Here is a 13185-nt window from a genome sequence, read left to right as displayed (position 1 = left end):
GCAAAACACATAAGGCTAACAGCCCAGTATGGCGACACTCAAACCCATCTGTAAAACAGTCCAGAATTGCTGCCGACTATAGATGGTTGCTTACTGTCGTCCCATCTGATGCTGCTGCGCGTGCACTTACGCGCACGTTTGTATGCGCAGCTTCCGGGAAACAAGATGGACGCCCACAACCTGGCCACCATGCTGGGACCGAACATCTTGCGCTTCAGCAAGACTTCCGAGAAGGACAAGTTCATCGTGGAGAACCTGGAGAGGGCCGAGGAGCGCTGCGAGGTCATCCTTGTGGTGCGGCAGCTGATCGAAAACTACGAGGAGCTATTTCGGGTGAGCGCACGAAACGAAAGTTCGAGATAGCTGTACGATATGTGTTCTATGTTCCATCATATTTGTCATCCATGAGTCTCCTGATGCACAAACTGTCCTAGTCCGTTTCTTTACTCTCCATCTGCCGTCTGGCGTAGGTCTCGGCTGAGGACTTGGACAGTCTTTACAAAAGGCTTCTCGTCGAGAGCCCCGAGGACCTCGAAATCCTCCTCAGGAGGCGCTTCTACAGCGCACCTGGGTAATTCTTCTTCCTCCTTCTCCTGCATATGCGTCCGTTCTGTTTAAAAATGGGCACTAAAAATTGAACACGATTGCCACATAAAGAGGCCACAGTTCCACCACATGCGATAGCAACAAACTTGAATATTATACGCATCTGTCGGCCACCTCCTGTAGTATACAATGTGGCGTAACTACAAAACTATACGGCGGAAGAATACGCGACCACTGCAGCAATCGAGACTACATTCGTGCTGTCTGTCACTATATTCTAAACAGAGCGGCGAGACCAGCGGGTAAAAAGAGCCGTCTGCTGATACCTGTAAAGAGTGCGGGCAGCTGCGCCCGAATGGGCAAAGTGCGGATGATGATGATGATGATGATGATGATAATGATGATGATGATGTCTGTAACAGTTTGAAGCTGATCCCTTTTGTATCGGGCGGGCAAGATTAACTTGAGCTAGCCAGAGAACAAAAAAGAAAACTAAAAAGTAGCCAAGCAGCCACCCATCGCCCCGTGAGCCATTCGCATGACAAAAGACGGCCAGCACGCTTCCTCTCCGATAGATAAGCGTTCGTGATCTGCGCTCGCGCTCTTTAATTCGCGTGCAAATAGAATGTATGCAGCTCGCGGGGCGATGTTGTCTATTTGAACTTCATGGGGAGCATCACGGCGCCGCCGACGGCGACGCTAAAAGTGCAGCGCCGAGAGTGTCCATATAATTGCGTTGCGTCACTATCAAGTAAATATGGAACAATGACCTTGTAGGACTCTCATTTTATATTTAATAACAAAGATAATATCATGACATCGGCGTAGTGATGAATAGGCGAATGACCGCTTTGTCGCAGACTATTCCGAGAACTAAATTTTATTTTCCACGCCCTCTTCACAGATCTCAAGACGACGACGGCAGCGACCAAGTGTTCGACGGCGCCAACGCGGAGGACGACGAAGAAGAGGCGGAAGAGCAACTTCGGACGGTGCTCATGCGACCCGTCACGACGGTAGCGACGCATCGCGGCAGGGAACGGCGCTCGACCGCGTCGTCCCAGCAGCAGGACGACCCAGTGCCTTACATACTAATCACGCCCGAGGCTCGTGGCGCTAGCGAGCGGCGTCACGCTCCCGCGACGTCAAAAGGCCGCAGAGCAGATGGCGACGACGACGACGACGGCAACGTCGACGTCGAAGTGTCCTTCACACTGAAGATGCCCTCGGCTCCCAACGTGCCGGCCTACCTGACCGAAGCCACGTCGGAGTCCTCGACCGTGGCGAGGCCCTTGAGAAAGCCGACGCGGGAATCGTCACCTCCGTCGTCCGCGACGACGGAGGAGGAAGTGACCATCACCATCGAGGCAGCGCCGGCGGCTCGCAAGTCCAAGGGCTCGTCGCGTCGCTTCTTGAGCAGCAAGGAGAAGGAGGAAAAGGCCTTCAAGATAAACAAGAGCAAGTCGGCGTCCTCCATACTGAGCTTCTTCGGCGGCTCGTCGGAGTCACGGCGCGACTCGGCCGACGCGTCTTCTCAGCCGCGCCCCGTGCCGCGCAGGGACAGTCGCGAGGTGCGCTTCCAGACCGAGAAGTGGCGACGCTGCGAGATCATCTCTTCCGAGCACACGGACAAGCGGCACAAGTGACGGACGCCGCATCTTTTCGTCACTCAGCCGCGCGTGGGACCTCAGTCTGTCGTTTTATTTTTTTTATTTATCACTCTGCAAAGAAAATGACTGTGGCATTTCTTTCGTCTCTGTTTGCGGCGTGGTGTTGGGGGGAGCTATAAAACACGCTTGCAAGCGGGAACTTCTGGTGTTTCTCGCCTGTAATTGTGGCAATGCTTCTTAGGCATGGCTTCTACGAATGTGTACGCTTGAAAACTGAGGCAAATTACAAGCACAATGCAACGAGTTTTACAAGCTATCTCCTCTGGTTTCGCTGGCTCAATATTACACGAACCGAAGCTTGCCTGGGGTCCCGTTGCATAACCCTGCTCTCCTGGAACCGAGAGCGAGTGACGGTCAAGGGAAACTGCCTCTTGAGGTTTGGTCGGGACACTGTGTCGCTTCGCCCCCTCCCCCCTCTTACCTTTTTTTATTACCTAAGTATGTTTATATAGTTCTTCGCAGGGCCGTCCACCTCGCCATTCTAACGGGCAGCCCAAAACAAAACACTTTAGAAGAATACTTTTTTCCTTACACATATCTTCTCCAAAGAATGACGAAGGATAGCATAGTGAATGCTGGCCTACTACAAAAAATTAATGATTATGATATAGTAGGTACCCGGCAGTGGTGCTTGCAGTGTCCCAAGGAGTCTTTAAAAGGGCTCCCAAAGGCCCCTCTGATGCGATTCTTAAAGGAGAAAAGAACAGTGAGTCCCGTAACTGTCTGCGTCACAGTGCGACACCTCAACAGTAGCTCACGAGGGATAGGGGTAATGAGAGATTAAAAGAATTGGATTCAAGGTATAGAGATAGAGAAAGGAGGAAGGAGAGAACGTGGCGCAGGGACTGTGACATACGGAAGTAAGGAGAGGGAAAGATAAACACGGTCGCAGGAGTCCGTGGACGGGGCACCACTCGGCGAGAGCTATTGTCTGCGCCAGGAGATAACGTAGGGCGAGCCAGTCGGCCAGAGCTGCGCTGTCGTCGGAGATCGCGGGGCACAACCGGTCGGCACGAAATCCAGTGAGCGAGTAGCGAAAGGCCCCTCTTCTAGCTTTTGTTGCAACTGTGCTGCGTGTTCCGCGCAGGCCTGGCGTTTTTTTTTTTTTAATCGAGTCGCCAGAGGAAGCCGCCCGAGCCCAAGGGATCGCGGCTGATGCCTAGGCCGGGGTTCAAGCCCACCCCGATTTATGATCGCCGGGCTCTTATTTATGTTGCTTCTCTCTCTCTCTCTCTCGAGTCGCCATTTCGCCATGACCCATCCTTTATACCGCGTATTGGTGCCCTCTGCCAACCTGCACCTACTCCTCGATGTCTGTCAGTATCTAGCAGTTCACCGCTTACTGTACATCGAACAAGCGCCGTGTATAAAAAAAAACAAATGGTATCCTTCAAATTAGAAAACCGCGCAGGTACTAGCAACCGCCATCGGTGCTGTGTTTGGTATACCCGAGGGAGGAACGGTAGATACACGTACTATGCAGTATATGAAGCAGTTAGGCGACGGCGTCACGATGTCGTTTTGATGCCACAAAACGAACGTAAGTTATTTGACAGAGATGAAAGAACGATCAAGCAGGCCCGTCTACTTGACGGAGAAAGAGATCGAGACGTTGAGGACGAATCGCAATTTTCGGAGTTTATGAGGGAGCATGGATATTTCCTCTCCCTTGAAACACACACACACACACACACACACACACACACACACACACATTTCTGTGCACGTGCAAAATGCTATGTCATGTGATGCAGTTGCTTACGAGAAAAACGGGTTAACCATTTTCTTAAAAGAACGTTATATTACGGTGAGTCAGCCCAAACACTCCGTAGTAAAACAGCGGAGCTGAAACTTGCGGGCACAGGCGGTTGCAGACGTCGTAGCCGAAGCCGCTTGAAAAACTTCCACCGAAAGCAAGCGTCGGCCCGGCTATAGATAATCTAGTTCACTATAGCCACGGCATACGCGTTTCTGTCATTGTCTCGTTCACGCTGCTCTGCCTACAACGCCGCTTTCTCGGCGCACCGTTGTCGCTTGAATTCTGCTAGGAAGGCTGACGGATCATCGGTGCGCAGTTGCTGCTAACGTTTCGTCCCCTGGGCCTGTTCTTGCACCCGGAACGCTGCATCGGCCCGGTGAAAATTAATGTTCTATAACAGATGAGCTGACGGCGATGTTTTCCCGAGGCTGTGTTCATGCGCTCGTACGGTCCAAGCTCTCCCTATGAGGAAGCTGTAAGTTGAACCTACCTGCGACGTCAAATTTGACGCGCCAGTGAGCCAGTCACGTGATTTTTGTTTACATCCCTCCTTTGCCTGTCGACCTGCTTGACGACTTTGCTGAGAGCTAGGACACGCGCGCGAGCAGAGGGCGGGGCCAAATTACCCCATTTCGCATCTTTTCCTGCACTTCTACATTTCTTTCTCTGCCTCTACCCATGCCTATGCTGCGCTGTTGAGGTGACTTTCACAAGTGACGGCACTGCACTTTTTTCATTTCGTTTTTTCTCTTACGAAGTTCGTTGACACTGCTGCGCGCGGGCTCGGCGGCACGGCTTCGAAGGGATGAATGACGTCACGCGCTTGGGTGCGACGTAGCAAACGACTTCACTGACGGAGCAGGCAATGGAGCCGTTTAAGGACTACGCGGCGCCGCGCCTTCTTCCTAGGAAGAGAAAGGGCGAGCCTAGTTTCATGCCCTCTCTCCGCATAGGGAGAGGGCGCTGCGCCACGCACAGCTTCGTGTGGTTAGGCTGTGGTAGTTGGGCCTTTAGCGTTTCTCGTGGCGAATGGTTTATTTGTTTCACCAAGCCATGTACAGCTTTGGCTGTAAAACAAAATAAGTTGACCACAAGCCTTCGAACGCGGAGTCATCTCCGACCAGGCGTTACGTATCCTGCGCAATGCGGACCCGAGTGCCCTGAAGCACCACACTGTCATCTGGTTCCCCGCCCATCTCGGCCAGGTGCCGGGTGCCCTATCCAACCCCGACGAGATCGCCCATGATGCAGCGCGAGCACTTACCGACCGCGCTGCCACAGGGCAACCTCATCTTGCTGGGTTGGATACCAATCGGGATGCACCAATCACGTACAATGAAATTACAAAGCACTTTTACCAGGAACGCCGCTTTTTTCCACCCCCACATTTGAAACTTAACCGACCGCAGGCATTAACCCTACGCCTATTACAGACACACACGTACCCAAACCTTGCCACGCTTCACGTTTATTATCCCGATGCATACCCCAGCGACACATGCCCATCATGCCGACACACAGCGACACTCGCACACATGCTCCGGGAGTGTAGAACAACTCCTCCCGACTCTACCTCAAGCAAGTGGGAGAGGTCCCTCAGGATCTCACTTCTCGCCAACCAGCAATGGGCCGTCCAGCAGGCCCACGAAGCGGCCGCCAGGTACTCCCTGTTGGTCCTTACGTGGGAGACGCCCGCTACGTGCTAAGCGCGTCCTGCAGGACTGAAATAACGTTTTTTTCATTCCATTCCATTGACCACAAGCATAGGCGGCAAGAACATTGAAGCGCACTCAGAATTCCGGAAAAAATTAACGGTTACATTCTTTTTTAGGGAGATTGCACTGACACTCATTCCCAATGTGGTGCGCAGCCGTGCGCCGGGCCGGGAGGCATTTTCGGGGGATTTCCACGCAGCTACACTGTAACGCAGCAGAAGAGCATATGCTTGCCACTATATATATGATTGATTTGCCTATGTGATGAGTGTTGTCTGGTGTTTCTTGGCCTTCGGTGTGCTTCCGAGTCGCATTTGCAAAACTTCTGCGACGAAAGTTTCCTCTACTACTGCGTTGATAGATATGTGGGGTTTAACGTCTCAAAACCACCAATGGTTATGAGAGACGCCGTAGCGGAGGGTTCCGAAAATTTCGACCACCTGAGGTTCTTTAACGTGAACCCAAATCTGAGCACACGGGCCTACATCTCTCTACTAGTGCGTGCAGTATGAATTTGTATAAGTGAACGTGCAGCAGCACGTTGTTGCTGGTCGAGTTACATCAAATCAACGATGATCAACAGCACGGTTTACAGTTGATACAATCGCACAAACAGCAAGCTCAACAAAATGTTGGACGGGTAGGATTATAGAAAGTCAACCTAAGAGAGTGTGCTAAAACAACGGAGCTGTCGTCACGGCGCTGAGCACTGTGGCTGAGCAGAATTCGTCGCCAAGACCTGGACGAATCGACGTCGAATAACCAAGTTTGCGGGGCACACAACTCCGAACCGAAGACACGTGCATTGCGCGAACACTTCTATCAGCCACGGCAGCAGCGGCTTTCCCAAGCTTGATTGCCTGTGAGTGGCGGACCTGTACAGCGACCGTATGATAAATCAGTGTTCAGCTTTTTTTACAGCTCAAGTGCGAAAAAAAGGTAGACAACAGACCAAGGGGACAACCAGGACAAGCGCTAATTTGAAATTTTATTGCAAAGCACCAAGGATATATACCTATCGCATGACATCACTGCAATCATATATCAATGAATGCACAAAAATGAATACAAAATAAAGCTAAGCAGCAGGGAATTTCACATAGAAAAACCACGTGCCGGTGAATTCAAGTAATCTTCTCAATGATGAGCCTAGTACGTCGCTAGAGTGAGTAGCCAACACAGTTGTTTTATCAGATACCGGCATGCATATGCATCCTGCGCGATGAGTCGCCTGGAAACTATCGGAGCACTTTTTTTTTTTTTTACTTTCCAGTTGTGGTCCGCGGTAGTGGCCTAGTGGATAAAGTACCCGGCTGCTGACCGGCAGGTCGCAGTATCGATACCCGGCTGCATTTTCGATGGAAGCGAAAATGCTGTGAACCCGTGTGCTCGGATTTTTTTTTTTTTCCACGTTAACCCTCTACCACAAAACACCTACCAGTTTTCTCTACTGCCGGATGTCACGAATTCACGACATACTGGAAAACTTCGAGCAAGTAAGTCGCGAAATCGTGCCACCTTTAATGCCGGCTGTCAAGTACTCACGGGGCATGTAGCTTTCAGCATGAAAAATCTAGCGCTGTCTCGGCTAAGCTATTTTAAGCTAGAACCAAATGTTTCGTATAGCTGATGGCAGAAAGCGCGAAACACGTGCAACACCTCTCACTTCGTTTTTTTAAAGACGATAGTCTTTCTTGGGGACCTTAGACGAAAAAAAACTTTGGTCTGTCTGTCTGTACGTTTGTCTGTCCGCCCAAACGATACCTCAAATGGCACCGAACGGCTGACCCCATTCGCAGCGCCCACCAATATTGCTCAAGCTTCAGCAATCATACTGGTGCGATTATCAATTAAAAAACAATTATTGCGCGTATCTGAGGCACCATAACAACACGTCGATGCTTTGTATGTTTGCCTTTATACTAGAGAAGGCACGCGCAAGTAATTCTAAGGACCGTCGTTTATCACGTTGCGCTGGCAGTGCAACGCGATGCTCTAAAAGGTGTTTCCAACGCTTTGCTAAGACGACACGGTGGTGACGCCTGCCAGTTGCTTTGCGTTCTACGCCTTATCACCTCCGAGACAGGCGCGCATCTTTCTCCGTGGGCCGCACACCTTTCTTTGTTTTCGAAGATAACTACCAGATGGCACTCGTGTCTAAAGTGCTGAGATGCGCTCGTTCACCTCCGCTGCACGCTCGATGCACTCTAACGCCGCGCCTCCAGAGAAACGTTCACCGATTTTTTTGCGCAGAACATCAAATAAACGTTTCGTACACTCTCTCCAGACGCAAGACTTTCGTCTTTCGATGACATTTGCAGCGTAACATGCAGATTCAAGGCCTTTTTTTTTCTCGCCTTCGTGACGTAAGTTTTATATTCAATAATTTTGCTTATTTGGTGTGTACGCGCTCAAAAGATGGCACACAACATGTTACGTGTTGCTGAAGGACATTTTTGTTTTTTTGCAAGGTCCTCGCTTCTGTGGCATGTGGAGAATTGGCGACATACACAAAAGTACGCATTAAAGTTATATTTTAGTTCATTAAACTGCGGAATCATTTAAAGGTTGCTATTTAAAGCTGGAAAATGAAAGCAAATTTTTGTTTAGCTCGGCAGTTTCACAATTCAGCCACTAAAGGGTTTAAAAACGCCCCGCCGCGGTGGTCTAGTGGCTAAGGTACTCGGCTGCTGACCCGCAGGGCGCGGGTTCGAATCCCGGCTGCGGCGGCTGCATTTCCGATGGAGGCGGAAGTGTTGTAGGCCCGTGTGCTCAGATTTGGGTGCACGTTAAAGAACCCCAGGTGGTCTAAATTTCCGGAGCCCTCCACTACGGCGTCTCTCATAATCATATAGTGGTTTTGGGACGTTAAACCCCACATATCAATCAATCAAGGGTTAAAAAACCAACCATCCACTCTCACAATCATATATATATATATATATATATATATATATATATATATATATATATATATATATATATATATATATATATATATATATATATATATATATGGCTTTGGGACGTTAGACCCCACATATCAATCAATCAATTACTTTCCGGTTGTGTTCAAGTAATCGCACAAGGAGGCATCTGCCTGTCTGTGCGACGTAACTGAGACCGCAGGTCGAAGGTACGCCTTATACTCCTTGCACATTGAACAAATTCGTTTCGGTGCTTAATTTTTCTCGCTTCAGCTGTAAACACACACACACACCTTTCTTAGGCTTTTTAAATGCGAAGCATTTCTTAGCGAACTTCGGCGACTTTGAGCGTATCTATCTATCTATCTATCTATCTATCTATCTATCTATCTATCTATCTATCTATCTATCTATCTATCTAGCCGCCTACGACTTTTAGCTCTCCTGGCTGTTCCGATAATGGTATCTATACCGAACTCGGTATGACATAACATGGCTGTATGAAGAACACATTTAGTTCTAACACATCTAGTTGTAACATGAAAATCATATCATGACATGTAAGTCATTAATGTCATGATTTATATTTCATGATCCTGTAGCTCTTGCAGTGGTTTCGTTCACATGACATGTTGCAAAACTGGTATGGTATGGCATGATTGCATGGCGAACACAAGCGACAGACCCTAACATGAAAATCATGACATGCGTGTCATGTAACATGACTACATGCCAAGCTCATGATCCGCTGGCGGCCGTTTCATTAGCTTCACAAGTACCATACTCAGTATTACGCGACACGAACGGACGACATAGGCAAATGACACATCCAAACATGATAATCACGACATGTGTGTCATGTAACAACATGACTGCATGCCACACTGATGATACACTCGTGGCCGTTTCGCCCGATTTACATATGCCAAATTTGGTATCACGTGACGCCAATGAATGACGAAGGTGTGTGACTGGTGCAAACATCATATACATGAGGTGCGTGTCATGAGAGAGCATGACTACATGCCACAGTCAAGGCGCCATTACATTTCGACGTGACGCGGTGCGCGTGCTCGCCGGTGTTCATTTCGACGCGTCACGCCAGCGTTGCGACGCCAGGCGCCGGTCCTTCTATATACTCGCAGGTGCGCGCCGCACTGCGTTGGTTTGACGCATGCGCATTTCAGCGCGTCTGGCGTCCCTCCGTCACGAAAAGAGAGAGACTCAGTGTTATCTCGGTAACTTGAAGCACAGCATCTACGCAGATGACATTACCATCTGGTGCACAGGTGAAAGCGAGGGGCAGATTGAGAGCGCTCTGCAAGAGGCGATTGACACCGTAGAAGACTACCTTCGCCCTTCCGGGCTCAAGTGCTCCTCGAGTAAGTCAGAACTTTTGCTTTATCGGACTGCACACCGGGGACCGAAGCCCAGGGGATGGAAGCCGTTAAACCGGATAGACATCCATCTCCGTACAGATCAAGGGGATGCCATCCAGAGGGTCGACTCCATCAAAGCCCTGGGAATGCTGATAGAGTCTACCGGCGCCAACAGCAAATCTATAGCCAAGTTAACTCGGAAAACAGGCAGTGCGGTGCACCTCATACGCAGAGTGGCCAACAAAAGAAATTGAATCAAGGAAGACAACCTCATCAGGTTGATGCATGCGTTTGTTCTAAGCCACTTCACGTACGAGGCAGCAATGCACAACTGGTCAAGAGCAGAGTCCGAGACACTGAATGTGCTCCTCAGGAAAGTTATCAAGAAGGTCCTGGGCCTACCCATACGTACCAGCACCGAGCGTCTCCTTGAGCTTGGCATACACAACACGCTCGAAGAAATAGCAGAAGCCCAAGAGAGAGCACAGTTTGCAAGGTTATCTACTACAAGGTCGGGGAGAATGATCCTGCAGGAGCTGGGCCAACACCCAATAGCAATCAGACGCAATTACAATGATATCCCTGACAACATCAGGGAGTCTATCACGGTATCTCCTATACCGAGAAACATGCATCCAGAACACAACGTCGGAAGAAGAGTAGCGAGGGCCAGGTCTATACTTCGTCAAGTCTCAAACGAGGAACGAGGGGTCGTATTTGTTGACGCGGCTTCCTACGCCAATGGGAAAGCGTTTGTGGCAGTGGTAGTCGATGGGGCTGGCCATGTCGTCAACTCAGCGGCGGTCAGGACGAAAGACCCAATCATTGCGGAACAAGTGGCCATCGCCTTAGCACTCAAGATGGATAACATTGAAGTCGTCTACAGTGATTCCATGGCAGCACTACGGGCGTTCGCTAAGGGGACGGTCTGTGAACAAACGCTGAAAATACTGCAAGGCAAGAACATAACACATCATCTTCTGAGTTGGTTCCCAGCTCACCTTGGACAAATCAACGATTCCCCTCCCAATCTCAACGAAGCAGCACACGAGGCGGCGCGAGAACTCTCCAACCGCGCCTCCCCAGGGATGCGTTCTACCGGTGAAGGGGATAACCGGGAAATTCTTACAACATATAACGAGCTCACTAAACATTTCTACCTGTCTAGAAGGATTTTCCCTCCACCTCACAAAAATCTAACCCTGCCCCAAGCACTTACATTAAGGCTTTTGCAAACGCGGATGTACCCTACTTTGAAAATGTTACACATCATGTACCCTGACCTATACCCAAGTAATCTTTGTCCACATTGTGGGGAAATAGCTTCATTAGAACACATGCTCTGGCAGTGCACCAAATTCGCTCGTTTATCGCACATCACCTCTGCCAGATGGGAGGCGGCAATCCGCAGCTCGTCCTTGGCAGATCAGCTCTGGGCTGTCCACCAAGCCCGCGAGGCGGCTGAGGAGCTTGGCATCTCAGTCCCCACGTGGGAGCTGCCCGCAACACAGTGATCTGTGTTTTGGAGGACCAAATAAAAGTTTATCCAATCCAATATCTCGGTAACGCATCGGCGCGAAATGCAGCATGTCGAATTTCGCGCCGGTTGCCGTCGGGCCGCGCCGAAGGACGCTGGTCGCGCCTGGCGCCAGACTATTGAGTGCTCGCGTTTTTTTAACGTAGCGGCGGTATGCCAGCGTGCGCGCGCGTCAACGCTACATTGGAGTATATTGGGCCCTTCATGATGCGCTCGCGGTCGTTTCGCTAGCTCCATTTATGCCAAATTCGGTGTTACGTGACGTCAATGGATGACGAAATGTACGACTGGTGCAAACATAATAATCCTGACACGCGTGTCATGTAACAACATGACAACATACCACGCTTATAGAGTGCTCGCGGCCGTTTCGATAGCTCCACATATTCTAAATTTGGCATTACGTGACGTGAATAGATGACAAAGGTAAATGACACATCCAAACACGATAATTATGACACGGAAGTACGGCATAATGTACCTCCACCTCGTAACGCTGTGCTCATTTTGAAGTAACATATCAACATTTCTCATTCGTGCTTCGCATATCATCGATTCCCACTGTACGTGGGATCTGCCATTTTTTTTCATGCGATTAGGTACTGCGAGCGCGACCTCAGACGCGAAGGAGACGAGGCACACATCGGTAACTTGGGTATTTATCTAGTGAACAGCAGCAGGAAAGTGCAATAGGCTGGGCGCCACATCAGCGATTGATTACTTGTCCTATTGTAAACTTTACGGATAGCTAGCGAAAACCGTAAAATCACTGGCATACGCTACATAACGTAGTACAGCCTACCTTTGCCGCGACCACGACGAAGAGCTTCACACGAGGTTGCTTCACGAAACCACTGCTGGCGTACCTGTGAACCGGAGAGCTGATGATAACAGCACGGACCGTGTACACTAGGATAAGAACTGACATCTTTCGTGAAGTAGTCGTTGGATAGCGCCAATGGGTCTCGCCACTTTAGTGATGTACCCATCGGGCACGCGGTCAGACAGCGACTTTACGTAGTCACCGAGCAGCACCTTTCACAGCCGTAGCTGGTGGAATATCGGCAGAGAGAAAGGATATGTTGTGTTCTTTACGTTATCAACACACAGCACCAACGTACTGCTGCCCGGTCATACACAAAGGCAGAAGAAACTTGCCACGCTGCACCCAGCATGGGACGCCCCGCCGCGGTGGTCTAGTGGCTAAGGTACTCGGCTGCTGACCCGCAGCGCGCGGGTTCGAATCCCGGCTGCGGCGGCTGCATTTCCGATGGAGGCGGAAATGTTGTAGGCCCGTGTGCTCAGATTTGGGTGCACGTTAAAGAACTCCAGGTGGTCTAAATTTCCGGAGCCCTCCACTACGGCGTCTCTCATAATCATATAGTGGTTTTGGGACGTTAAACCCCACATATCAATCAATCCCAGCATGGGTCGTCTGCTGCGTGAAAACCTCAAAAATGGCGCCGGCATGACGCAGCGCTGCGCCACACTGCGGCTGAGTTTTAGTGCACACCAACACAGCCTCCTAGATTTCTCTAGGAGGCTATGACACCACACACTCGCTGCTGCAATTCACCAGTATAATAAAGTTTTATACTATAAGTTAAACTTCATGACCGTCAAAACCAACGTCAATCTTTATAGGTTTTTTT

General features: G+C 50.0%; 1 protein-coding gene across 1 annotated transcript in view; it reads left to right on the top strand.

Moving 5' to 3' along the window:
• LOC119169571 (rho GTPase-activating protein 6-like) overlaps positions 1 to 2355 on the top strand; it is a 46923-nt gene extending 44568 nt beyond the window's left edge. Inside the window, exons 10-12 of the mRNA XM_075875700.1 lie at positions 151 to 333; positions 471 to 571; positions 1451 to 2355. Coding sequence (XP_075731815.1) covers positions 151 to 333; positions 471 to 571; positions 1451 to 2192 — 1026 coding nt within the window. The 3' untranslated portion in view covers positions 2193 to 2355. The remainder of the gene's footprint in view (positions 1 to 150; positions 334 to 470; positions 572 to 1450) is intronic.
• The last annotated feature ends 10830 nt before the right edge of the window (positions 2356 to 13185 follow it).

Source organism: Rhipicephalus microplus, chromosome 2 (genome assembly GCF_043290135.1).
Source record: "Rhipicephalus microplus isolate Deutch F79 chromosome 2, USDA_Rmic, whole genome shotgun sequence".
NCBI classification, from domain to species: domain Eukaryota; kingdom Metazoa; phylum Arthropoda; class Arachnida; order Ixodida; family Ixodidae; genus Rhipicephalus; species Rhipicephalus microplus.
The sequence above is the reverse complement of the archived record's forward strand: the minus strand, read 5'-3'. Positions and strand labels throughout refer to the sequence as shown.